The sequence below is a fragment of the Aythya fuligula genome, chromosome 1, assembly GCF_009819795.1.
Source record: "Aythya fuligula isolate bAytFul2 chromosome 1, bAytFul2.pri, whole genome shotgun sequence".
Taxonomy (NCBI): Eukaryota; Metazoa; Chordata; class Aves; order Anseriformes; family Anatidae; genus Aythya; species Aythya fuligula.
The window spans coordinates 15,919,724-15,946,639 of record NC_045559.1 but is presented as its reverse complement, the minus strand read 5'-3'; the positions used below and the strand labels follow the sequence as shown (position 1 = coordinate 15,946,639).

The window sequence follows — 26,916 nt, the reverse complement described above, 5'->3', positions numbered from 1 at the left end:
CATCAAGAGGGAGGCAACAATCTGCTGCACTTGGGCAACTCACTCATTACTGTCACTACCCGAAGGGAATCTAAATAGAAAATTGCTCTTTCCTTATCAAACTGGATTACACTTGCCTTGATTGCAGGTAGCATGGCTTTGCTCTCAGTTGGGAATGAAACCCTTCACACCGTTCCAGCCCCTGACTCAACTTACAGGAATGATGGACATCACTAATCAAAGCCAACAGTCAGAATGTGACAGAAACATCAGCAATTGTAATAAGGCAAAGAGAGAAATCTTTACTACCAATACAACTTATAGTTCCCACTAGCTTTTCAAGAATTAAAGGCAAACTGTATTTGTCTTTGCTTTTTTTTCTTGCAAACTTATCTAAAGTCCTAGAGTGCAACACAGCCTTTATTTACAGTTTAGGGGAAAGGAAGGACTTCTATTAGGATTCCCATTGGCTTATTGCACAAATGGATAATTATTGATATGTTCCCTTGTATCTGCCTAACTACTGAAATTAGATTTATGCAGCAACAGCTCCTTGCCCTGCTCTAGCATGCACCATCTGAAAAGCCGAAAGTGCTTTAAAAGTGTCATTGAAGTTAAATTCACGAGTAAGAAGATAACATTCCTTACCCACTATAGCTGCTGCCTGCAGCTTCCTAACCTGCAAAACCACTGGAGACATCCTGACTGTGATGAAAAAGAGATGAGTACTGTGTATTTACTGAAGGGCAAGAGTGTGCACAGGAGAAGCTACCCCAAATTCAAGGTATTTTGTTCATGTATTCGTGTCTCACAAACTTGTTTAAGACAAATTAATAAATAAGCAGGTGGTATTTAACGTTAGACCTCTACGGGATTAGATGTTTTTTAGAGAGGTGTGGAGGATATAGGGAGCCCAAACTGCATAGCAGTTAGAAAGAACAGTCAGTCCTGACTGCACACGTGCTCACCTACAGATGGGTTAGCTATTTACAGTGATGGTGACAGCAACATCTTATGGACCCATCAAAGACTACTATTTAATTTACTGGCCTCCAGTTTCCTCACCACTATTGCCATCCACTGTATCTTCTGTGAAAAAAAGCAACTTTGGTGCAAGGATATTTATGTGCACTTGCTGGAGAAAAATGGTAATATTTATGGGCAAAATTGATGAAGGAAAATGGAAATCTCTGATTTTCACTTCTGCCTAAATTAATTCCTTTGAGTTTCCCTCTTTGGAAATCTTCCAAAGCTGCTTGGACATGGTCCTGGGCAACCTGCTCCAGGTGGCCCTGCTTGAGCTGGGCCTGGAGACCAGATGGCCTCCAGAGGCCCCTTGCAATAACAACCTCTCTGTGATTCTGTACTTCAGTACTGGTTACAGGTTCAGCATATATTTTCCACAAATGTTCATGCAAACAAACTTCTCTCACATTAATTTAGACGAAAAGTAAATATAAGGCAACATGATTTATAATTACCATCTCTCCAGATTGATTATGAGATTTTTTTTCCACCGTTCAGCTATTTCTGTGTGCATGCTAAACTCATTTGCCCATTATCAGAAAAAGAATTGCATTAAAGCAATTCTGCCTGAACTCAGAGCTGAGCAGAGGCAAAATTTATCATAAATAAGTGGAAAAATATGAAAGTAAATTGATGTTATGGTATAGAGATGGTACTGGTACACACAGGTATCTTATAAACATAACACATTTAAAAGTGAAGTCTGTGAGAAATTGTTCAGCTCTTCTCAAAAAAATGACAAAAATGGAAAATGTGCTACACCAGCATGCATGCATTAGCGCCTAGATACTGCTATGAGCATTACGATGCAAATAGTTCTTATAAATGGAGAAATAATTAACATCATATTTAATTTACCAGAATAATGACGTTGTGCATTCCTGCTTTCTTCAGCTCCTGGAGGTACTCTGGCAGACCTGCAAAATTCTCTTTGTCATAGGTAAAATCCAGGCGACGTTCCATGTAGTCGATGTCAAGATGCTGGACATCCTAAATATTTTAAAAGCAAACGTTGACTTATTTTATACAGAAAATCAATATGTGTAACTGTGTTCCTAAGAAGGAACTAACCTATGAAGCGAGAGCTAAGTGTTTGGCTATAATAACTGTAAAGAATTGAGGCCAAATTCAGCTCCTGTAAATTTATGTGACAGCAGTGGACAAAGTGGACATGTGGAAGTCCTAGGTTAGCAACTGTTTGGCAGTGGTATGCGTCAGCACTGCCACAGTTCATGTTTAAAATGCCAGCACCTGGTACTGCCAGTTGATTGTTGTTTCAGCAGGAAAGCAAACCTGTACCCAAATCACCTGCAATGCAGCCAAGAGCAGCACTTTAAACCCCATGTTTCGGGCCAATTTTAAGCATTCTTTTGACTATTGTAAAGATATGACTTGCGAAACCACTACATAAGACTATGAACATCCTTTTGCTCTACAGTTCTCTTCACAGGATAGTCACATTTCCTCTAATATAATCATATTCATCCCAGTTCAGATTTTAAAATGAACTTACACAGTGAAAAAATCATACTTACGTAGGGGATATCATAGCGGTGCATGCGGTTGACAGTTTCCTTTAAGACATCAATGCTGCCGTAACCCCACCGGGAGAGCTGAAATCCCAGGGACCAGTAGGCAGGCATGTGCGGGCGTCCAATGGCCTAGGGCAGGAATGAGGAAAATACAAGTTCAAAGGCTGAGGTGAAGATTCTGGGGAGAGAAATTACCCTGAAACACCAGGAGAGGCTCCCAGCTCATTTAAGCCACAAAGATCAGAGCACAGATATCACACCCTCTTGAAATACCCCTTACTTTCTCAAACAGCTCACTGTAGAATATACTTTATTGTAAAATATGCAATATACTTTAAAATGAGCTTTAAAATAAAGCTTCTTCTGGTGGACCCAACTCTTTGGTCAATAAACGGCAAATCTCTGACGCTGTGCAGCAATGTCAGCTTGGCTAATTTCTGTTGTCACATCCAGCTGAACTAACTCATCTAATGTTTATTGGAGCTCTCTGAAGTTTTAGTTTTATTTGCACACCTCCCTGATGAAATCCAGTTGCTTATGAGTGCCTGCTGATATTGCTGGCCCACAGCGATGCGTTGCCAGGCATCACCAAACCCCTCCAAGGTCAGAGTTACCATTCGCTCCATCAAAATTCTCGTCTGAAGCACAAAGTAATGAGTTAACTATGATTTTATAAATATTTGATTTCCGGCTCCGCATAATCCAGATGCAAATTGCACGAGGAAGCTCGAGCAGAGGGGCACGAGGCATCCTGCTCTTCTCCCTGGGGAGAGCTGCTCGGGCAGCCGCAGAGCAACCACCGTGTTTCTGATCCAGAAACATGCCGAAACCTTCCCTTGCCTCATGGGTACACACCAGTGTTTCGTGGGGGCGATATCCCCAAGTCCTTATGCCCATTTTAAGCAGTTAGAACCCATGAAATTAGACTTTGTTCAATAATTCCAACATTGTTGCAGGCAACACATGGAAATCAAGGTGCTAGCAAGCACCCATGATTATTTATCAGTCACAGCTATTGACTCCCTTTGGCTAAATAACTGTTCCCCCCTTATTTCCTTGCAAATCTTCATAGTTAGGTAATTATGCTAAGAAGTGTAAAAGAACAAAACTTGAATATTGGCAGCTAAAAATCCATCTTCTTTAGTTAACTATAAGGAAGCAGTGCCAGCACTCCGTATCAGCTGCATATCTAAGCTCCCCATCCATCACGATGTGTAGAGATGCCTCTTGCTATGGGGTTTTCTCCAGAAAGTCTGTACTGGAACAGTAATGCTGGACTTGAAATTGCTCTAAAAGAGGTCACAAATCCTAGAGGTGGGATGCACATACTGCAATGGACAGAAAAAACAGGTGGAGGAGAAATGCCTGGAAAAGCAGAGGGTGTTTTAAACCTCCTGTTAATGGTTTGAGTCCTCCCAGCAGGGGTGTGATGGCTGAGCACTGCATCTCCCCTGTGTGCTTGTTCCTCATCCCATTCCACTGGATTTACCTGCTATCACCCTCCTCAACACCTACATGCAGCTGGAGAGAAAGCCCCTGAGAAGAAGCAAGGGCAGCTATCAGCTGCTGTGCCCTTGCCAGGACAGACCCTGGGCAGATGAAGGTGGCCCCAAACCATTCACAGGGGACACCGGTGGCAGAGCCATGTGTATTATGGTACAGTCTCCTCTGGTTGCACCTGTTGTTAGTTATTTCCAGCTTGTGCAGATGCACCCGATCCCCAAGACCATCCTTCCAGCTCTGCTGGGGTTTCCTGTGGAGAGCTGGACAGGGAGTGATGGCTTGGGATGATCTCCAGGACGCCCTGATGTCTGGCACTGTGGTGTCCAGCACAGCACAGCAGGCCTGGGGTCAAGATGTCTGATCCCCTGTCACAACAGCACTCATTTTATGAAGGAAAAAGTTATCTATGGAGGCTACAAAGCTTGTTTTAGCCCAGTTAGGATGCCAGATGAGACCCATGATCCCACCACTTTGTGCTCGAAAAGCAGAGGCACATTCTGCCCACGCTTTCTCTACTGTAAAAAGGGTGACCTCTCGAAACAAGGTTAAAAAAACAGACCGAAACAAAAGAACTCCCTAATGAAATAAAACCTTTTGCACACAGGCTTCTTCCTTTGGATAAGAGGAAGAGGGAAAAACAGCTGATAAATATTAATCCTGCTGCTGGACGCAGAGCCTGGAGCCCTGGCAAGATGCCTGCATGGCACAGAGACCAGCATCCCAGCTGTCCCCTGAGCTGGCTGTGATGTTTCAGAAGCAGTGGGAGCCACGTGATGCCCCATGCTGCTCCTGGATAGGGGATTATACCCCTGGGATGCACCCCAGTGAGCTTGGGACATCACCATTGTCCAGTTCAAGAGCTGGAAGGGGATTTATTTCCACCCTGTGTGCTGTGTTGAGTTCTCAGGTGAATGGAGATGGGGCTGGAGGTGAAGCTGTGGTCACCAAGGCATCAGGCAGGTGCCTCCCGAGGACACAGTCCTGTCCCCAGTGCTGGGGGATGTGCTCTATTCCCTGGTCCTGCAGGCTCAGAGCTGCCATGAGGCAAGGCGGCATTTTGTGACAGCATCCCCTGAGGAATTTGGGATTAAGGTTGAACAAATGGAAGAAAATCCACCTTGCAAGCAAGATATTAACTTTTAAAGCAATTAGTTCCCCAGGTTGGCCAGGCTGGCGCGGCTATGCTGAGTGTAATTGAAATGAACAGAACATTTGAAGAGGAAGGATAAAAACAGGGCAGCTGGGAAAACAAATGTTCTTTTTTCCAATTATGCTGTGGACTCTCTCTAATGGATCCCCCTGAAGCTTCCTGATAAAGTAACTGGCATATGGTACCTCCTTGCAGATGGATCAGCAGAGGCAGAGCTGCAATTCTGCAAACCTGAATCTCATGTTGGATTTGATATATATTTAGGATCTAGTTAATTCATATAGATTGCAGTCTGCATACAGATGATCATAAAATGCTGTACACAGAGAAAGCCTGCTCGGCAAAACTGGCTCGCATAGAATCAGACAAGGTAAATGAGGTATGGCGGGGGAACTGAGGGAGGAAAACATGAGAAATGCAGAAACAGCAAACATATGGAGTATACAAACTGAGGAAAAAAAAAAAAAAAAAGATACAGTAGTGCAGAAGTAGAAAAAAAAATAGATGCTATTTTTCCTACCTCGATTCCTCCTGCACTTGGTTCACAAATAACTCCAAGTGTTGTTTAATAGATTCACTGTTACTTTTCTCCAGGTTTGCATAACTTGGCCTTATGTAATTTTTGCTTTTTTTTTTTTTTTCAGGTGCACCTGGGAGCGGACACATCTAGGAAGTACCCTGGAAGGGCTCCTCAGCGAACAGCTAAAGGCAGGTGGTCTGCACACACTCTCCCTGTGCTCACACACCCAGCTTTGGGTTATTGGCCAAAAAACATTACTACCGCGGGCATCTCAAATCAAGGATGTGAACCAAGTCATAAATGCTAAATAGCAAACAGGGATCCCATTAACATCATGACCAAAGACTGGTGTGGAAGGGAAGGCTGAAGGGTTGTGCCCTGTCTGTCACAGAGGCCATAGAGGGAGGTGTTCCCTCCCATGCTTACAATGGAGCTGAGATCTCCAGCAGTGCAGCCAAAGAGCAATGCAGAAGGTTGCACTTTAATCCTCACACCCTAGTTAGTGACCCATGGCTACATACAGGTGCTCCTAAGACCCAGATGTCTGTCTCCAGCTCGTCCCCCACAGCTGAGGAGGCAGGTGAGTGCTGTGGGTGCCCAGTCAGGCAGAGGTAACCTGAACCCAAAGTCTGTGCAGAGAAGCTGCACTCTGTTTTAGGAAAGCAAGAAGAAAGGCCCTGCAACGGCTGAACAACTACAAAGATGCTCACAGCCTCACGAGTCTAAAAATGTTAAGGGATTCAGGCAACAAGGTCTTCAAACCTCTTTCTTTGCTGGACACCTACCAGCTGCTTGGTGGTTCCTGGGGGACCCGTAGATTCAGCTGTGAGACTGCTGACCGAGCAGGCTCCCCATTTAGCTCTCATGTAGGAGGCTGGACTAGAGACCTCCTGAGATCCCCTCTACCCAGAACTGCCCTATGAGGACAGCGAGGAAGAAGAGAAGCAGCAATTTGCTCTCAAAACAGAACTGAGAGTCATGCAGTATGCCCCATTAAAGCTTGTCACTGGATAATTTTCAGTAAAACAACAAATTCATGGTCTTCACTCCACCCAGAAGCTGTTACACTTGGTATTTGTTCCTTTCATTAAACTATAACTTTCCTGAGTGTCTTGTTACAGAGCTTGTATTCTACTGCTGTGCACTGTTACCCTGCCTTGAACTGCCTCCAGATTTGGCAATGATGGTCTGATATTGGGGCTGGCCCATCCCTGTGCAGGGGCCACCCCAGGGTGCTGGCAGCAAGCCACAGAGGTGCACAGAGAAAGTCTGCATCCTTCAGAGACCCCACAGGGAACTTCATTACAAGGCTTTCCTACCTCACTGCATAAAAGCACCAAGTCGAGCTAAGCAGCTAAATCTTGTGCAGAAACAAGCATCATGGGGGGGGGGGGGGGGGGGGGAGGGAAGGGTCACTCAGGTCTGGAAATGCTATTGAAGAAAGAGAATAAAATACATGAGAAGGTGCCTGGAGCAAAATACTTTGCTCCAGGCACAGCTCTCTTGCCAAGCTGGCATTTGTCCATCCCATGGTGCCAGAGGGGATGCCCCAGAGGGGATGTGATGGGTAGTTCCTGCAAAATGCCCCGTGCAATGGCTTTGTGCATCTGCCTGTGTGGGTAGGAGACAGGCACCGTGTCCCCAGGGAGCAGCCTGGCCCCACCAGCTGCAGGCTCCTGAGCTGGGAGCTCCTGACATGCCTCTTCCCAGAGGAATCCCATGCAAACAGCTGGGAGAGCTGAGGGATGCTGCTGAGCGCCGCCTTCCAGGCACAGGTCACGCTCCTCCCTGCCAGCCCCTCTCCTTCCCCTGGGGGTGACAGTGACCTCAGTGTGAGTCCTCTCAGCGGGACAGAAAATGCAATTGAAAAACAGAGCCTTTTCTGTCTCCTTCACCTTCCCACATATCTGGTACATAAAAGCCAAATCATTACCCTAGAGACTAATAATATGGTAATTGTAACATTCGCGATCCGGGAATTTCAGGATGTTTACTGAAGAAGTTATTATTTCACCGTGAAATTGCTACCATGCATTCTTTAAGATTCCCTAGAGAGCGGAGCACAAGCTTGAAGAATACAGAGCAGGGGATTTTTTTGTCCTGGCATGTGACACGTCTAGCTCGGAGACGCCCACCTGCTCCCCTTTACCTTGTTTTCTCTGCTCCAGCTCCATTTCCAGAGAGGCAGGGGTGGAAAGCAAGCTGCCAGCACTCATCAGCTGGGGAGTGAGAAGGCTCTCATTTTATTTTCAGCTGCTGGCCACCTGCTAAGCCGCAGAAACTCTGCCTTCAAACACCAGCGAAAGACTTTGAAAAGAAATGGGGATGGCTCTCACCTACGTCGTGCTGCTGCAATGACATCCCTGAAATAAGTGCTTTCATCGCAGAGATCACAGCCCTGCCTAGGTGGATGGGTCACTTCTCTTTTCTGGGCTTGGTTGCCAATGTGGAAGTTCAAAAACCTGTTTGCTGGTTGATCTATGGCACCAGGGCTGAGGGACAGGTGGGGAAGGCGTGCAGAGGGGCTGGTTCCTCTGAGGGACACAGCTCCATGGCTCCTGCTGCAGGACACAGAGGACCAGCTGCAGCACCCGAAGCTCTGCTTGGAAAAGAGAGGCCAGCAGAGCTTGGACAGATCTCTTTTTAGTCATTGCATCTCGTTAAAGCCCCCCTGCTCTCACTACTGAAGCAGAGCAGGAACATCACAAACCACCTCTTGGCATAGCAGCCCCTCCGAGCAGGTTTGGAAACCTTTGGCCACTTTTGTCCAAGACCTCCAAAACATGAGGCACTCACAAGTTTTGTAACAAACAATGTCAAAGGAAAAAATAGACACAAATCACACCAAAATCCATCACCCCATCCTCTGCCGAGACGCAGCCTGCTGCCAGACAGCATCCCTAGCTCTGTCACGGGTCTCGTGAACAGGATCCTAGGGTGGAGGTGGCAGAAGGGGGCATCGGGACACAAAACCACAGAAAGCCAAGCTCCAATCCTGTTTCTTATGCGACATCTAGTCACCTCTCTCTCTCCCTTTATGTGCATATATACATAAATACATTTTTATGTACAAAATTTTTGCACTCACCACGTATAGTGTAAATATGGGTTTATAAAAGGACACCAGAGCTTTGCATTACTTGCTACAGTTTTATGGAATGGGATGACAAAAGAGAGCATCCAAAATACAGGTGTGGTACCTAAGATCAGGAATTTTTTTCTGTCTTTTCGTATGGACTGAGAAACACTGGTACAGAAACACTTAAAATAATCCCCGTTTTTTTCCCTCATTCTGATTTTTCAGGCCCACACCCCAGTGCCACATGCTGGAACAGCCCCGCTTTCTAAGGAAGTCCTGAGCAAACCATGCAGCACCTGAACCTGGTGGCCTTTCCACCAAACCTGGTGGCCTTCCCACCAAACCAGGACCTGCCTGCTCCTGTCACCGGCAGTGAGAAGACCCCGGTAGCCCCAAACTACCCAGAATGAAGACGCTGGACCAGCTCAAAGCAACCATGAGGGCTCTTTCTAGGTATGCAAATGAAGCAAAAGATGACTGCTGATTTAGATTATTAAGGGGAAAAAATAGCTGCTTTGATTATGTTAACTAAGCCCTTCCTCATTGTTTCCTCCCCTCACAAGCTCTCTGACTCATGCAAATCAAGGCGATGACAAGGGGAAAAGGGCTGGAAACTCCGTCTGGCTCCCTCAGCTGAATGCCAAATAAAAAGCAAGGAGAAAACTATCAGCCATGCTGGATTTTTATATGATTATGTCATAGGTGGTGTTTGTATGGTGTGAGAATGGGCCACACAATAAGAATCCAAGTATATAGATACAGCCAGCTCTCTCCCATTGGCAAAATCCCAAAGGCGTAGCAATAGGGAAGCTGCTGCAGTAATGCACAGTATGGCCCAGGTGCTGATAGTAGGAAGGTCCCTTGACTACAGCATTCAATGTTTTTTGATAAGTAAACCTAGCAAACTTCTGCCTATCAGCATTTCTATTTTATTTTCAAAATAATGCTCAGTTAGAATTATAGAGGAAGTGTTTACATAATAATACGATTACAGCAACAAAAGGAAGGCTTGGAAAGCACCTAAAGATGACCACAAGATCAGCTTCTGGCTCTTAAACAAACCTAGACTACTGCTGGGAAATCTAGATTGCGATTTGTCCAACCTGGTTTTACCAACTTCTGACAGGGGACATTCCCCAGCCCCCCTGAATAGTCCATTCAAGTGTTAGATTTCTCTTATAGTAAGAAATTAATTCCTACCACTGAATTTTCATCTTCTGCAAACTAAGTCAGTGCTCTATTCCTAGCAGATACGAAGAACAAGCAGGTACCAATCCCATCACAAGAAGCCTGCTGCTATCCCCTTGTTTGAAATGATTTGTGCTAAGTAGCTGAGCAAAGCTGTGTGGGAGAGGGCTCCAGAAAAAATAAAATAAAATAAAATAAAATAAAATAAAATAAAATAAAATAAAATAAAATAAAATAAAATAAAATAAAATAAAATAAAATAAAATAAAATAAAATAATAAAAAGTTTTTATATCTTTATACGTCCTCTGTTATTTTCTTTTTGATAATAGGCTGTGCTCACCTTAGTCTTCCTCTTATTGCTAATGTATTCATAGGATTTTTTTCTGCTGTTTGTTCCCACCTGCCTCAGCACATCAGCTATGGCTTCATATAACCAGAATGAGACCAAGTTTTGGCCATGCTGCCTGCTGATACTACCCAGCACCAATGGGATTTGTTCCACTGCACTGCCCCACGTGCCGTAAGCACTTTCTACTAACCTCTGTGTACTGCTGAACCACGTTTTCGGGAGTTGGCCCAAGGAAGACATAGAAGTCAAGGATCCCTCCAATGGTGCGGAAAGTTAAGGATGGGTTTGGACTCAGAGAAACATCTGAAAGGGAAAAACAGATTCTCAGGACAAATTAACTCTGCATCATGAGGTGTAAGGATGCTCTCCTCTCCTCTGTGCCTCAATGCGTCCCCTAAGCAGAGGTAGATACACATGCAAGTCACTACCTGGTGTGATCAGATGAGCACCCAGGCCAGCTGGCCAGTCCTCCTGTAATCTGCATCTTCTGATGGGCACGGTGCAGCAATAAATCACAGCAACCCACACAGATTAGAGTGCCCAGATTCATTTGTCTCAGTTTCATTTATATAAAAAGGAACCGCAAGCTTGTGTTTAGGGTTCCTCGATGCTATTTTAATCTTCTTATTGGAAGTCATTGCCTGCCAGGGGAAACTGATTTTATAGACTGAGTGAAGATTCCCCTTTTCTGAAATTATACTATTGGATTAACACAGTAAGGTGACCATGGCAACGCACAAAACTACTCTCCACAGACAGAATATAGGACTAACCTAAATTGATTTGATTCAGTTATGCCAATCCCAGAGGAAATTTCTTCCACCTTCTCCTTTCCCTGTACGTGCATCTGTTTTTTAAAAAATTAATCATATATTTTCCCTGAAAATACCCTACCTTGTTTAACAGTCATTCTGTTGAAACCCCTTTGAAAACTTCATAGCAATTACTGAACACTCACTTATGCAACAGTTACATTTTTACTGCACTGAAAAAGTAATCAGTAAAACAGCTTTTTTTAATATTTACTGATTTACTGCCTTTCTATACGCAATCAGTCAGGGAATTTGTATGTCCTCCTACCTTGTGCATTGGAGTTCAGAAGGAGAACACCATGGGCATTGGAGTCATCCTCTACGCACATGTAGAAAGGGTGAACTCCGTAGAGATTGGCATTTGGCTGAAACATAAACAGCGTGTTAAGTATGGCTTGATTTTACCTTTTTCTCATATTTTTTGTTAGCTAGGTACATATGCAAAGACAACAAAATATATTAATTCACAGTTAGAGACTTGTTTTGAATGGTTGAGGATTTTTTCATCTAAACTGGTGTGAATTCAAATTGATAGAACAGGAGTTGTTTTTGCTGCTTCGACGCGGTGCTTCTTATTAGCCAGTCTTAACCAAAACCTCCATATTTTGCCAAAACCTCCAAAATGGCAAAGGTAAGACGTGTTTTGCCAGCTAAAATAGACTCATCAAGCACTGGCCCCAGTTTTGCCAAACATTTAATAAGTCCTGCTGAAGGCCAGCTTGTTCGGATGAGCAGGAATCAATCTGCATGTGAGATTAAATGCTTTCCTGACTCAGATATACAAAACATTCCTTTTCTGACAACTACAGCAGTGTGAGAAAGCCTCTAGTAAGTATCCAAATCACCTCAAAATGACTTATGATTTTGTTTTTCAATTAAAACTTACGACACCTACAAAACACGTGGCATTCGGTCTTTGCCATCACTTCCCATCAGCAGTGTTACCCCACCAAGAGAGGTGCCCCCTCGGGTGCCTCACCACCCCCTCTTTGTGGCACAAGCTCAGGGCAAAGCCCTGCCCGAAGTGAGTTACCGTGGGTGCCTGATCCCTGCTGTACATGCCATAGGTAACAAAGTCCATGCTGTGTTTGAAGGACACATGCTCATGTTCGCCAAACCCGTACACCGAGGTGGATGGCACAGCGGTTGTAATCTGCAGGTACTGGTTGGAGAAAAACAGATCAACCAGGGGACTGTCCCACCTGTGACAAACAGAGGGAGACATAGTTAGCTTGCTCATCTTTGGTGTGCATCATTTGAAGCTGACGTCCAGCTACTTATACTCTTCCTGTATTTTGGAGAGTAACAATATTAAAAAGTGGTGAGCTTTATGCAAGCTTCCGATATACTTAAGCTAACACACACTAAATTCATCTTGCAATGGCTGCAGACATCTCAGCTCCTTACACAATAAAACGCATCGGTATAATTTTGAAAAGAATGACTAAAATAAGAGAAGACACTATCTAAAATCCTATTACCAAAATAAGTCATCGCTTGTGCTATTTCTATGACAACCAACAGGGCAGGCTAAAAATTGTTATTACGCAGTGGGGTTCAGAATGCTTAATGAGAACAACAGATATTTGGTTGTTCCCAGTTTTTACTTTTTAATGCTTTGGATCAGGACTCAAACACTTTTGTTACCCCCACTTTATGCAGGCACCTAGCCCAGCAGAGTGACACCTCCCTCCTGACTGCTCGCACGGGATCTTTGTATTGCAATGGCTCTTCCCTCACCTCTCTCACCAGTTTAATGCCTTTATTTCTATTGAATCATCTGTGGACACAGGCTCACATTTTAATTAGGTGTTACATTCTGTTTCCTATCTCTAGTGCTATAATGAGCTGCAAGCTAGATGGGGGAGAACACAGTCAAGCTGTGGAGAAGTGTTTCATTAATGGTGCTGTGTATGCCATGAGTACCACATTTAGATAGCACCCTCTCGAGCCTTGTTTAACCATGAATTTGTTACAGCTAATTAAAATAAATGAGCCGAAGCCATAGAGCATAGAAGAGGCATAACTCTCCTTTTAATGGTCTTTTGTCAATGATTTTGACAAAATTAAATGGTTGATCAAATTAACCAGTAAATCGGAGCAGCGGAGGACGTGCAGGGCCGGTGGGGGAGCAGCGCTGCCCCTGGCTGCCACCAGCACCCCGGAGTGGCCGGCAGGGCTGGGAGGAAGAGCTGGGAGGAAAGGTTGGAAGGAAGCGGTGGGAGGGCTGGGAGGAAGGGCTGGAAGCCCACCAGAGCCTGGGCATCCCTGCTCTCCCCGTGAGGAAGCGAGGACCTGCTCACAGGGATGCGAGAAGTGGTCCACGGCACCCTCCTGCCTCCATGTGCAACAGGCAGGCACAATCCATCCCTGCAGTGCCCTTCCTAGACCAGCCCTAAATCATACCCATGATCTGAAGGGTGTGTGCCTTTTAGAAAAGTCTATTTGGCCTCTTTTGAGAAGCAGGAAAAGTAATAATTTGTATTTAACTCGCAATTCGGTTGTTTGGCAGCAGCAACTCTCCCTCCCAACATCTCCCCCACCTACACGCAGCACTGAATAAGGTTGTTTTCTTACAGGAAGGCTAATGCACCCAAAATACCAAAATATCCCTGAGAGTCAGGCCCAGCCCTTGGCAAACAGAGGCTGCTGTGCTGTGGAGCTGCACGCCTGTCCGAAGGAGCTCCGTCATGTCACGTAGCTCCGCTCTGTGCCACGGCTCCGAGCAGACCGCGGGGTTATGCAAAAAGCAAAGGATGCCAGAGGGGAAGTGCTTTGGGAAGAGCTTAAATATCTGTCCTAACTCATTGAGCACTCTCCATGATGTCTGTTCGGAGGACATGAGGCTTTGTACGTCCCTGGCACCCACGTTATGGCACTGACATTTCCCATCGTGAGCACAATTAGCGTTACCATGGCATTAAAAGTGCTCCTTCCACTCGGCCAGTCCCTCCTGCCCAGGAGGGGCACCAGGGTGCTGAAAAACCACAGCCCTGGGAGCAGACTGTCTGCCCCACTGAGTCCTGAAATGGCACCGAGAAACCCTTTTACACCCTGTGCACTCCCCTGGGGCACTGTCAGGAGCTCAGCTTCTGCACAGCATCCCCAAAGCAGTGCCCTGCTCTCAGCTGTGCCATGCTGCCAGCCACTGCTCTCCACCAGCGTGGTCCTTCTGCAGACCACAGCTCGATGGAGCAGCCACAAGCTAGATACAGCATTAATGATGACATTAAAAGCAGAGGTAATGGCTCTCTCTTCTTTTCTGGGCACCACTATGTCTCCTCCATCTGAAAAAGAGCATGGACAGATTTTCCCCTGGCACCTCCTTCTGCCTCCAGTCCTGAGCTGCTGCCCTCGGGCTCTGCAATGCACAGCGCTGAGCTATTCACTACGTGTTTTGTTGGCAAAGAGAAATCGTTTAAATGAAAAAAACAATGTCTGTCATTCCTCAAACACTTGGAGACAATAAAAGGAAATGTTATATTTCTCCCACCTCCCCGCCTGCTGGTTTTAAGCAGATAGAAGGAACGCAACAGGAGGGAGCATAAAATGACACCGCGTGCGCAGGAATTTGCATGGTTCTCCTCCAGCAGCCTTGCAAACCGTAACAGCGCTGTGATGGACAACAGAAAGGATCCTAAAATCTAAAAAAAAGCCTCTAAAAGCACAGCTGAGAGGTTGTTCACTGTGAGAAATGTAACCCCCACCAGCAGTTAAAGGTGGCCAAGCCCCTGCAGACGAAAATCCGTGAGAGGTGATAGCTGCACTCAGGCTCTCTGCGGGAAATCCAAGCCCTGCGGTGAGCCTCTGTGGTGGGAACCATCCTGCCCGCAGAAACATCAGCTGGGTGCCTGCCACCTCTGCCTGCTCGCTGCTGACCCGTCCTGTAAGCCTGACTGATAAAAGCCGGGGTTTTCCCCCAAACACTGTGTGCTATGCTTAAAGGTAAAGCTGGCTCTTTTTTTTTAACCTCATCAGTTAAAAAAAAAAAAAAAAAAAAAAAAAAAAAAAAGAAACCATTGATTCAAGACTGGAAAAGTCTGTAAAAATTAAAATTTCTGGCTGGCACAAGTGCCACATCCAGCAGTCACCCCTCGGGCCAGCAGGACAAAAGGTAATGGCAGCAGAGCAGGGAGGCAGTTTTAAGGAGGATGGGCAGGCAGGTAGGTAAAATCCCCTGCCCATGTTGATGACTAACATCTTCATGATGTTTGAGGAGGATGACTAAAAGACAATGGTTTTCAGAAGTGCAATCATCAGTCCTTTGTGATCTGAACCGCAGCAGATGATTTGCCTGGCTGAAGGATTTCACTGTGCTCAAGTTTTCAGAGCGCTGACTCTCGCTGCCAAGAGCGAGCAGCTGCTGGCACACACGGAGAGGTCACATAAAACTCCCAGAGAGAGGATACTTGGGACAAACATACACTGCTTCATTAGGACATGCAGAACACATTATTTGAACATTTAAAATCATTTTAAGTTGGGCCAGGGTTTGTTTGCTTGTTTGTTTGTTCTTCCTGCTTTTTGCAATGAACCCCAGAGAAGAGAGCTCACTGCTTTAGGGTGTGAACACCCCCTCCTGCTCACTGGCTTGGAGAAAATGTCCTCTCTAGCATCTGCTTTTCTTGGCCTCCAAACCCTTTGGAAGCCACAGCCTTAAAAAAAAAGAACACCCAATATCTTATCTGTGTGTAATTCAGGTGGAAACTTCACACGTCTATCGGAAAAGCAGACCTCACCCTGCCAGAAGAGCTCAGTGACCTTAATGACTGAGAAGCACAGGCCCTGCGTTCAGATGCCTGGCCCTGGCTCACCTGGCTGCTAGGCAGCACCAGCTCAGGAGCCCAGTTCTCCCCTATTTTTCATTGCACTCAGATTTCTGAAAAATGTTTCCACTGTCTCATAACAGCCAGCCTGCTTATTAAGGTCTTGGGGAAACCCCAGACACTGCAGGCCTGTGCAAGGTATGCCAAGAATAATTTTTGATATATTTTTCTTACTTTTCAGGTGATCTAATAAATAGGGGGAGAAAGTTCTTGCCAGCAACGTATTTTCCACAAACCTTTTTTTTTTTTTTTAAATGAATTGCAGGGTATATTTATAGCTGTTGACATAGTTTTGCTCTACTTCTACTGAATTCATCGTCATGGTATCAGAGCATCTCCTATAAGTGGCTGGATATATAATGCTTCATTTTTGTACTGAAAAACACTTGAATAAGTAATATAGCTACAATACATCTCAGCTACGTAACATAAATCTTAATGATTAGAAGACTAAAATAATGGCTCTTGTAAACCAGGAGCAAGCCCAAGCTACCCATGATCCACACAATTTTCTCCTGTTGCTTTCAGCAAAACTGCAGTTTAAGACAATAGCACTATAAATCATTCTAATAGCCGTGCCTATGTAAAAACATCTTCATGGTAAGTGGCATCTGTGCTTTCTACCACAGTCAATAAAAAAAGGCAGCTGAACTCTGCAGCAGCCTTTTTGGAAATGAAGGGAAACCTTGATTAGATTTTTGTTATTTGTGCCATGTCTTCCCAGTAGCAAATGAGGTATTCCTAACTCTTAATAGAGAGAAAAGAGCATTTATCTGGCTTGGGAAAAATGCTGTCTTCCATTATTCATATGACATCATGAGGAAAAGTTGTTTGGAGAACGGATATTAAAGTGGAGAATCAAATCAATAGCCCATCCTTCTGCAGCCTGTCTCTGACAATGGCCCATGCCAGGTATCGCAGAGGAAAGAATAAGATGTCACTCAGAGACAGCCCTGCAATAATCTGTTTATGGAGGAAGTTTCTGGCTGTTTTCATAGAATTAGCTTATGTTGTGAGACATGGAGACAAAAATATTTTTTTTGTAGAGATGATTTTTTTATTATGCACGAATACTCATCCTGCTAAACCTCCCATGTCAGCACTGCCCTGGGGCAGTGAGTCCCACAGAGTAATCACACACTGCAAAATTTGTATGCCTTTGTTATCTTTTGCTGTTTTAAAACAAACAGTTCCCAGCCTCTTACTCTCTGTTCTTAAGGAAATCTGAGCTTTCTTTAAGCCTTCATACCTCCTGCTACCTTTTCCAGGCGGTTGCTGCTGTTAATGGGCCAATTTGCCAAAACAGCTCTTCTCCTAGTACTATAGGAGCAGGGAGAGGTTCCCTTCCCTGCAGCCTCGACTGCTCCATAAGTTTGGGAATTTCAACTCCAGGGCAGGAGACACAGCTCCAGTCCTTGTCCATTGTGTTCGAGATCTAAGACTTGGAGCCTTCAATAGGCTGCAGGCTTGGGACACATCCTCAGTAAGATGGAAAACACCTGGCATCTGCATGGGACTGGGTGCCATCCAACCCCACCAGCAGACCTGGCACCTCTTCCCTCTGGTGGCTTCAGATTGTTCCTGACACAGGAAGGACCTGCCTTGGCCCCCACTGAAAGAGTAGGGGGGAAAAAGATGGGCAGGATAGGATGGGACAAAGAAAATGAAAATGGTGGATGAGAAGGAGAGAGGCAAGAGGGAGGAAAGCCAAAAGGCATTGCCAGGAGGAGAAATGGAGACAGCCCAAGAGCTGCCCACCAGCAGCTGCTGGTCCCAGAGCCCCCAGCAGCACCTGGATCATTTCCCTGCGTGATCCCATCTGATCTTCACCCCATGCAGGCAAAGAGGAGCCTGTCCCCTGATTATCTTGGCGCAAGCTGAAAATGTAGTGGAACTTGGCCTTTTGTTCCTGATCCTGACTCCACATGAGGTTTGCAATCAGCTTCTAATGGCTATTCCCTGACATAATTCATTCCTCTCCCCCCTCATTGTGAATACACGGCCCTGGATTTATCCTGCCCTCCTCAAGCCGGCGCTCGGGTGGTTCAGCTATTGCAAGGGCTCTTTGCACATGGCTGGGAGAAAGGCCTGTAAATCAATATTCAGGGATATCTGCAGACTCCAGGACTCCACTGCTCTCCCCTGCAATGCTGTGGACATGACAATAAATCACTCCTCACAAGGAGGAGGCTGCGTGTGCACAAATGGCAGAGCTGGGATGGGCTTTTACATCAGGCAGACAGAGCAGGAGCTTGCCACCAGCTGTATCTGTCCTGTTGTCCCACAGCTCCTGTGTCTGCAGCACAGAATTATAGAACCATCCAGGCTGGAGAAGACCTTTAAGATCACCAATTCCAACATAAACCTGACTTAACGAGTCTCATCGCTAAACCATGTCCCTTAGTGCCACATCCACATCTCTTAAATATCTCCAGGGACTGGGACTCCACCACTTCCCTGGGCAGCCTGTTCCAGTGCTTGACCAATGCTCCATGAAGAATTTTTTCCTAATGTCTGATCTAAACCTCCCAATGCAACTTGAGAACATTTCTTTGCATCCTATCCTTGTTTCCTGAGAGAAGAGACAGACATCCTCCTTGCTACAAGCTCCTTTCAGGGGGTTGTAGTGAGCAATGAGGTCTCCCCTCAGCCTCCTTTCCTACAAACTAAACAACCCCAATCCCCTCAGCTGCTCCTCGTAACTCATTTTCTCATCTCTTCACCACTTTTGTACCTTTTCTCTGCACACACTTGAGCAACTCAGTATCCTCAGGTGACCACAAGCACACAGGCTAGAGACTGTACTACGGCAAGGAGGGCAGACAAATGCACGTGTGGATTTTCAAAGAACAACCCCAAACTGCTCAGAACAGACTGCTTCCACCTGGATTATACCCACCATGAGGGAATTTAGCGTTTGTGTTTTTTCTTTTAGTGGGTCATCCAACAGTGCAAAGCTGTTGGTAGGAGACAAAGAGTATGAGGAAAAGAAGGTGTCTGAGCACTTGGGATTGCTTTACAGTGGAAAGCCTTTTCAGAGATGTTAGGCAGGTCCAGCAAGGCGCCTGGGCCTGGCTGTTATTTTCCAGTCAACTCTGTGGTGTGCAGCTGTCAAAAGGGCCTCGTTTGTCCACTTGGATTAAGGATTGATTCAGCCGCTTGTTGAGATGGCAAGACCATGTCTGCTGGCTTCTTAAAATAGGAAAACAAACTCCCCTGGGCCTCAGGCCCAGCCCTGGCCCACCACAGAGCCTGTCATTGGGCAGAGGGGGCTGAGCCAGCAGCCGAATGGGCTCAAGTGGCCCTCAGGCCGGGCGGTACAACCTGCCCCCTAATCTGACAGATTTCCATCCACACAGCTCCTCTGATGGCTAAATCAGCCACCAGTCAGGATGTGGTGGCGTTGCTGCATTTGCTTGCTCTGACAGGACGGACGGATGGACAGACAAGCCAACGAAATGGAGGCATTTCTGCTCCTCGCACTGGGATTTTAACTCCAAGCATAATTCAGCTGTGAGAGGAACTGCTCCCTGCCGGGGTGTGATGCTTCAGTCTATAAGCACCGGCTGTGCCATTTGACATGAAATAAAAAACCCCAGGAGCACAGAATTTCCCTTTCTCTAGGCAAAATCCTCCGTCTCTCTGCTGATGAGGATGTTTTATTAGCAGCACTACCACTGCTCAGAGGCAAAAAACCCCACTGGCCGTGCCCAGTATTCACCCCAATTCCTTATTTCTGAGCCCTAGAGAGCCCAGAGCCAGCTCTGGGGGAACAAGGGGCCCCACATGCATAGGATCACCCTGTGTTTGCTTCGCAGAGAGCCCTTCCCTTATCTGGGACGTCCCAGATTTGAGGATGCCCTGACCGACCAAGGCCAAACCGTCGGGTTTGGGGTCAAGATAAGGACTGAGCTAGCTGCCAGCATTTCTCACTATGCAGGCACCTCCTCCCTCAGCAAGCCAATTAACAAGCCTCTGCAAAAAATCTCTCATTACAAAGAGAAGAAAATTGGGCCTTTAACTTAAGCCCACAGTTTTCAGAAAGCTGTTAAGTCTAACGAGGAATTAAATTATTTTTTGTTATCGGGCAATGCATAATACATTCATTTACAATAGCCCGCAAAAAGAAAACTTTACAGAATTGGCTGTGACACCTCAAAAAAGAGACACCACAAGACTGAAATTTAAAGGGACAGATAGCTAATTAAAAACCCAGTGCAGTGGTTCCATCTGCAGTCTCACACCATCTCAGAGGCTGCATTGCCTTACTTGTATCACACGTCTTAAGCCACCCTTACATTTCATGGAAAGATAATGCTTATATTTTTAGTCTGTTTAACAAAGAGCTGGAAAAAAAATACATCTGAATTGCTTTTTTTCACATTTTGGGGGTTACAATTTCTAATGCATAAAATGAACGGCTTGGATTACAATGACCTGCTGGGAATGCACCTTGCAAATGCTACATCTGCACTAGAAAGGGGTGCAACACTAACAGAGCTGGTGTCAGGGTCCCAAGGTCACAAGAGGTGGGTGTAATCAGGAGATTCACCTCAAAATGTGCTCCTGATCTAGATTAAAATGCTAATACAGTCACAACCACAGCCTCCTGTGGGCAGTGCACACTTTGTGTTGTTTTTTTTTCTTCTTTCTTTCTTTTTTTTTTTTTTTCTCTCAAGACCCTGATGCGAACGGTACCCATATTATAATATTCTGTGCATCTCCTCTGCCTGCCTGAGTGATGCAGTGGTAACCCTCAGCAGCATGTAACACTGTCATTTATCACTGCAGATGGCTGAAGGCTGCTGCCAACACTGCACCATAGCATCCCCAAACACAACTGGTACCTCTATGAGGACATAGGGAGCCTCACTTCCCAAAAACTCTCGTGCTAAGTAGCATTACACACTAGAGACAGCTTGGTGGAAGGCGAGAAACTGTACTGGTGGGGGGAGCTTGTGCTGAGGTTGTGAATACCAGTACCAGTTTGAAAAGTACCAGTACCAGCTTTTCTCACAGAACGATGAGCTAGACCCACAAATGCTGTTCCCTGCTCCCATTGAAACCAGTGGAAGCTGAAGGCCCTGTGGTTTTGAGCTTTACTTTCCCAGACCTATATCTGGAAGAGTGGCAAGAGAGTTGGTGCTCAATTTCTGGTGTATTACAACACCCCAAATTTCATAAAATGGTGCTTCAGTGCTTTCATAAGCTGAGAATACCAATGCCTAAAGCTGTGTACCCAAAAACTGCAGTCTCAAAACTTATTTGATAAGAAACTGAATAATCTTTTCTGCATGTGTGTGGATAATTTCTCATTACACAGGCAAATACTCCTATTAATAATGAGAGTTTTCTAGGAAAAAACATAAATCTGGATTTATGCTGTTTTGTGCTTGAGCCTTCTCACACAGAATGACATACAGTAAAGCAGTAGGAAACAGTGCTTGCTCCATCACTCTTATTTTCTCCAAAAAACAATGCTCATAACATCTCGTACTCACAGCACTGTGCCGGTGCTCTTCCTCTTGATCCTGAAGTGAGAGGCATCATCTGTGAACTCAACATCGTAGCTGGTGTCCTCGGCGGCCACCCCTGGGGAGTCGATCTTGAGGGGTACCTCGAAGCGCTCTCTGTTGGGGTCGTAGACCTAAGCCAAGGTGAGGGGGGGCCCGGGCAGGTTAGCTGGCTTGCTAGCGTGCGTGGCTTTCTTTAAATGACTTTCCGTTCCCCAAAATACTCACTTTAAACCTCAGCCTGTCTTTCGTCTGGAACTCCACATCTATGACAACAGGAGAAATGTCACTTCCAAACAGCGACAGCTGGCTGCGCTTGTTCAGTGTTACCCTGAAACAGAAACACGCCTCAGTTTCAGTGTCGGGAAACAACTCAGCTATTCTACTTCAATTCTTAAAACAAAACAAAACAAAACAAAAACAGTCAAATCATTGATTTATCAAGAGAAATAAACTGAGGTTATTCCTCCATTTGCTAAGACCTTCTCCTCATCCTGGAGGTGGTGGTTGGCTGCTGGTTCCAGCAGGAGCCTGAGCTGCCAGCCGGGAGCAGTGGTGTGGGTGGCACAGTGCTCAGCCATCCCAGCCGCAGCACTGGCACCTTCCCCTCTTTCTGATTAATGGCTTCTCACCTATACAGAGTCCAGTAGCACATGGTAATGTTTATTTCATCCAGCTTTAAGGCTAAAAATTAGACGACTAAATCTCATATGGTTGACTTAGCTCTCCTTGCCATTAATGGGAGAAATACCTGGTTTCTGTGCACTGGTGGTGTGGGGTGAGCAGCTCAGTGCAGAACCCCAATTGTACAGGGCTTAGCAAAACACACCCACCAGCCTTTCCACCAGCCTTTCCATTATAATAAGAAACACATGGTTTTCGAAGCCAGCTTACCTCCAGCCTTTAGCTGTCTTCTCCGCGTTCCCGCCCAGGGAATATCCGTAGGGGCTGTCCTCGGGGAAGAAGCACCAGGGCGCATTGGGGACGTCGGTGGTACACCAGGTGCAGCCCCGCGCCTCGCAGCTCTCCTGGGAAGCGCCGGGCTGGGGGTGGCAGTCCACCCGCCGCTGCACCGCCACGGCCCCGCTGCACTGCTCTGAGCTGGAGCCATGGCACTGGCCTAGGGCTGCACGGGGGGGAAAGCAGTCAGAGACCACAGAAAACCATACAGAAACAAGCGATGCGATCTGCTTTGGTTATACTTTTTTTTTTGATAATTTCTTTTTCCTCATTTTGGGGCCAACGCCACAATTCTTTTGACTGAGATGACCTCAGGACAGCATGCCTACTCATGACTGAAACCAGAGGAGCCGCTTTCTTTTCCATGCCAACACAGCATGGTCTCTATTGTTCAGTGCTCAGAGCTTCAGGTATTCAGCTGAAGCATGACCAACTTGAAATACTCAGAAATACTCACGGAAAGTTAACTAGCGAGCTACCAAAACTGCTGGTGAGGTGTCGCATCCGACGTTCTCGGTGTGCTTATTCTTTGCCATGGTTTTCACAGAGGTTATGTATGTATACACAGTTATAAATATGTAAAATATTTATAGTTTACTGGTCTAGTGGGACATGTCTCTGCCCATGGCAGAGGGGTTGGAACTGGGTGGTCTTTAAGGTCCCTTCCAACCCAAACCATTCCATGATTCTATGATATACGTAATTATAAAAATGTTGATTACATATATGTTTGTATTAGGCTTCATTTATATAAATGAATATATAAATTATATAAATACATTCTATAAATGCTACATGTGTGTATTATTAGTACTTTGTATTAACATTCCTTGACTTAATACAGTAATATAGCAAAATATCTTCCCTTACGGTAAAGGTAAATTGTTGGTAGGACAAGAAAAGGGACAGATCAGTCGTTCACAGAACCAAAACCCCTTAATGAGGTGCTCGGCCCTCTCCTGCCCCCAGCTGCTGGTCCAGCCCTGCTGCCCCTACATGCAGGGAGCCTGCCGAGAATGGGCTCTGCAGGGCCGGCTGCCTTCGGTGCTGGCAGAATACCCCAGGGTCCTGGGGAGAGCAGGCACATGGCTGCTTACTTATTTTGAGGTGTAAATTGTAGTCGTTACAGCAGTACTCAAAGATTAAATCTACTTGGAAGATAATTACTCTTTTCCATAAAATGACAATCACCTGCTTTAAACGTTTTATTTTATGCGGACTGGTGGGTACTTGGCAGCTTAAAACATGATTGCTGATGCAGTTGGGACTTCTCCCCGTAAAGAAGTTTACAAGCAGATGTGCACAAGCAATAATTCTGGATAGTGGAAAAAAATAAAAGCATAAAACTGCAAATTTGTTAGGAATTTGCATCCTCTGGTGCTACTGGAGTTTAGCTCCAAGTAGAAGATGGGAATGCACGGAAACAGGAGCTGAACACTGGCTCCGTTTATCTTTTTAGAGAAATAGTCTCATCCCCACAGCCTGGTGCAACTAACTCAGCCTCACATCACCTGCTACAGGTGGGAATAGCACAAATCCAGTGGACCTTCACCAGCTGGCAGCTTGGCTGCCCCCTCTGTCGCCACCCTTGGGTGGGCTGGCTGCTTTCTGCCCAGCATTCACCCCTCAGCGCACATCCCTCCCATAGGGCAGCCCGGAATTCTGCCCCCCTTGTTCCATCCAAAGCACAAAAGGAGCATCAACACCCCTCAGCAATCCCTAGGTGACTTATCTGTGCGGTAAAAATCAGTGAGTAGTCATCAACAACTGAATTAAACACTTTAGCCAGGGCTGGGGTAGCAAACCTCTCCTTTTCATACTGTGCCCCTGAGGAAGATGAAGAAAAGTCACGCAGCTTGCAAGTCCCGTGGAAGTAGCTGCCAGGCCTTTGCACACTGTGCCCTGACTGTTCCTGCTTGTCGAAGGAGAGATGGAAAGATTTCAAAGGCTTCCCATGGCCATCTGGGTGCTGAGGTCCTCAAACCTGTGCAACCACAGGGGCTGAAGAAAATCATACTAAAAACGCCACCTCTGCTGTCCAACCCATAGCTCCTGTGGCCAGAAGCACTGCTCTGTCTTGCATTTACTAGCTAACATCTGGGCGGGTGAAACACCAAATAGAGTAAAACTATCACATTTAGCTGCCTTTTTTTTTTTTTTTTTCTTTTCTAATAGAAATGAAATGCAGCATCAATGTCTTCATTACTGCAATCAGAGAATGTGACCGAACATACCCGAGCAGATTATTAACAGGAGACTTTTATCAACTTATTTCTATAATGAAATGCTTACAAAATACTTCATAAAGATATTGTGAAGGAAGAAGCTAGTTCAAAGGAAAAAGATGCCCCTGCAGAGACCAAGAATACACTTCTTTTTTTTCTCCTCGTCACCTGTATGAAGTTTAAGTTTTCTAGGGAATTTTGAAACCAAGCAGGGCTGAGCAGCTGAACAGGGCTGCAACCTCCTTCTGTAATAGTGCAAATGGGACAGCAGCAAGTGGAAATATATATTTAATTTTAAAGCCTCTGCATCGTTTTCACTGCTTTTATGGTCCGTGTTTGCATTTCATCTTCTACATATATTTGCAAATGAGCAGCTGAATTTAGTAGCAACTATGACTATCCGCTCCTTTTTCATGATAATTTCCATGGGATCAGGAACTAAAAAGAGGCAGCTTGAAAGATATCAGTGAAAAAGTATCCCCACTGTTGTTTTTTCTTTTTAAATCTTGACTTAAATTTTGTGAAATTGGGTTAGAAAATGCTGCAATAAGGCATAAGCAAGGAATTAAATCAATACCATGCTCCTTTTAGTATTTGTCTTTACATTTTGGGTTCACCTACACATTTGCAAGGTACTTGCTGCAGAGATTCCTTCTTCCTTTATCTGGCAACTTAAAGGGAGAATAAACCTGATTCCTATTATTAGGCTCTGGTGTATGTGGGTACAAGCCACAGAAAACAGATCAGCACCACTTAACTTTCAGCAGCTGGTCTGGGATCTCTCTCTTACCAAGCCAACCCTGTTGTCTTCCCATAAAGTCACATCAGTTTAAGCCCATGCTCTCTCCCTTTCCATGTGAGAAGAGGACCTCCTGCTCTCATAGCTCTTCTACTGTTACCAAACCTAGCTCTTGCTTTGGAAGACTATGACAAAACAGGAATACCAGACATTTACCTGCCAGCACAGCGGCCAAGAGCCAGAGACTCCTGGTTCTCTCCATGGTTCACGGCTGATTTCTGTGCGCAGCCTGTAGCCTTTTATACCAGGCAGAGCTGCGATAAGGATCCCTTCAGATTATTAATGCCATTGCCAATATTTTATCAAAGCTAATTCAATAAACTCATGCTGTTATAACACATGACCTTGCCTGTATTTAAGAACATATCTCAGCAGATAAGACAGGGCTAGTGACTAATTTGTCCACAAACTTTGATAAACATCTGAGTCCCAGTCCCAAGACTTTTCTCAGGATTCTTATAAAAAGCCATTTACCCGAGACTCCCTTCATCTTTTAAACAAATATCTTCAGAGTCCTTTGCTTACCTTTTTCTGATCCATCTTTTGTCACATATATAATTTTATACTAAAAATGAAAAGTTTGGAGAAAAGCAGCTGAAGAAATCTCCATTAAAACAAGACACTGGTACTGTGACCTTTACACAATGACAATTTTCCTCCAATTATTTGATGGCAAGAACTTCCAGAGTACCTCCGTGTTGTACAGTAAGCATTCGTTTTTAGGTGGGATGCCTTCCTGAAGGAAAAAAAAAATCTTTCTATACACACAATTCTCTAACAGTCATATTGGTGCCAACCACAAGACAGCTCATAAAACAAAATGTCTGTGTTTTCAAGCATTGCCAGAGAGAAGCATCTGCAAGTCAGACTGTTGCAACAACAGCCCCTCGGCATATGGTCCACGAAGGCAGAACAGCCTGACAGCAAGTAGAAGTCTCTTAGGTGTGTAAGGACTTTTTTTGCAGTTGAAAAACACAACATTCATGTGAATCTTACACCGTAACAAACTACCTAGGGTTCCCAGATGGCAGCCCTTAGTGTTAAGCTCCGAAGCCACGGGTCACCAAGCTGTTGGCCTCATTTGTGCCTCGGCAGAGGGTGGCCTTCACCTGGCTGGCCAGGGCACCCCGCAGCAGGCAGGCACAGCCTCTCGCAGGTGAATCTACTCTCCATTTGCTCCAAGTACTGCTGTGGTCCCAAATCACGTTGCGCACTCATGCACCCTTTAAATCCCCTGAAAGTATGATAGATAAACTGTAGCGATACCAATTAGTGCATATTTTAACTCCCAACCTGTACGTTGCCTAACAATACACATCATTTCTGATTTCTGCTGAAACTTGAGCTAAATGAGACTTCACCTCACAAGCAGCATGCATTTTCATCTGCTTTCAAGCTGAGCTGGGGAGGAAATAATTTCTCGAAGATGAGTAAGAGGCATCAGGGCTTTTCT

General features: G+C 45.4%; 1 protein-coding gene across 1 annotated transcript in view; it reads right to left on the bottom strand.

The window, feature by feature from the left end:
• LOC116497232 (sucrase-isomaltase, intestinal-like) overlaps positions 1 to 25,665 on the bottom strand; it is a 42,655-nt gene extending 16,990 nt beyond the window's left edge. The window contains exons 1-9 of the mRNA XM_032200894.1: positions 25,620 to 25,665; positions 22,374 to 22,605; positions 21,708 to 21,810; positions 21,468 to 21,613; positions 12,174 to 12,342; positions 11,409 to 11,505; positions 10,519 to 10,631; positions 2,541 to 2,666; positions 1,864 to 1,995 (exon numbers count right to left, since the gene is read on the bottom strand). Coding sequence (XP_032056785.1) covers positions 1,864 to 1,995; positions 2,541 to 2,666; positions 10,519 to 10,631; positions 11,409 to 11,505; positions 12,174 to 12,342; positions 21,468 to 21,613; positions 21,708 to 21,810; positions 22,374 to 22,605; positions 25,620 to 25,665 — 1,164 coding nt within the window. The remainder of the gene's footprint in view (positions 1 to 1,863; positions 1,996 to 2,540; positions 2,667 to 10,518; positions 10,632 to 11,408; positions 11,506 to 12,173; positions 12,343 to 21,467; positions 21,614 to 21,707; positions 21,811 to 22,373; positions 22,606 to 25,619) is intronic.
• Between the last annotated feature and the right edge of the window lie 1,251 nt (positions 25,666 to 26,916).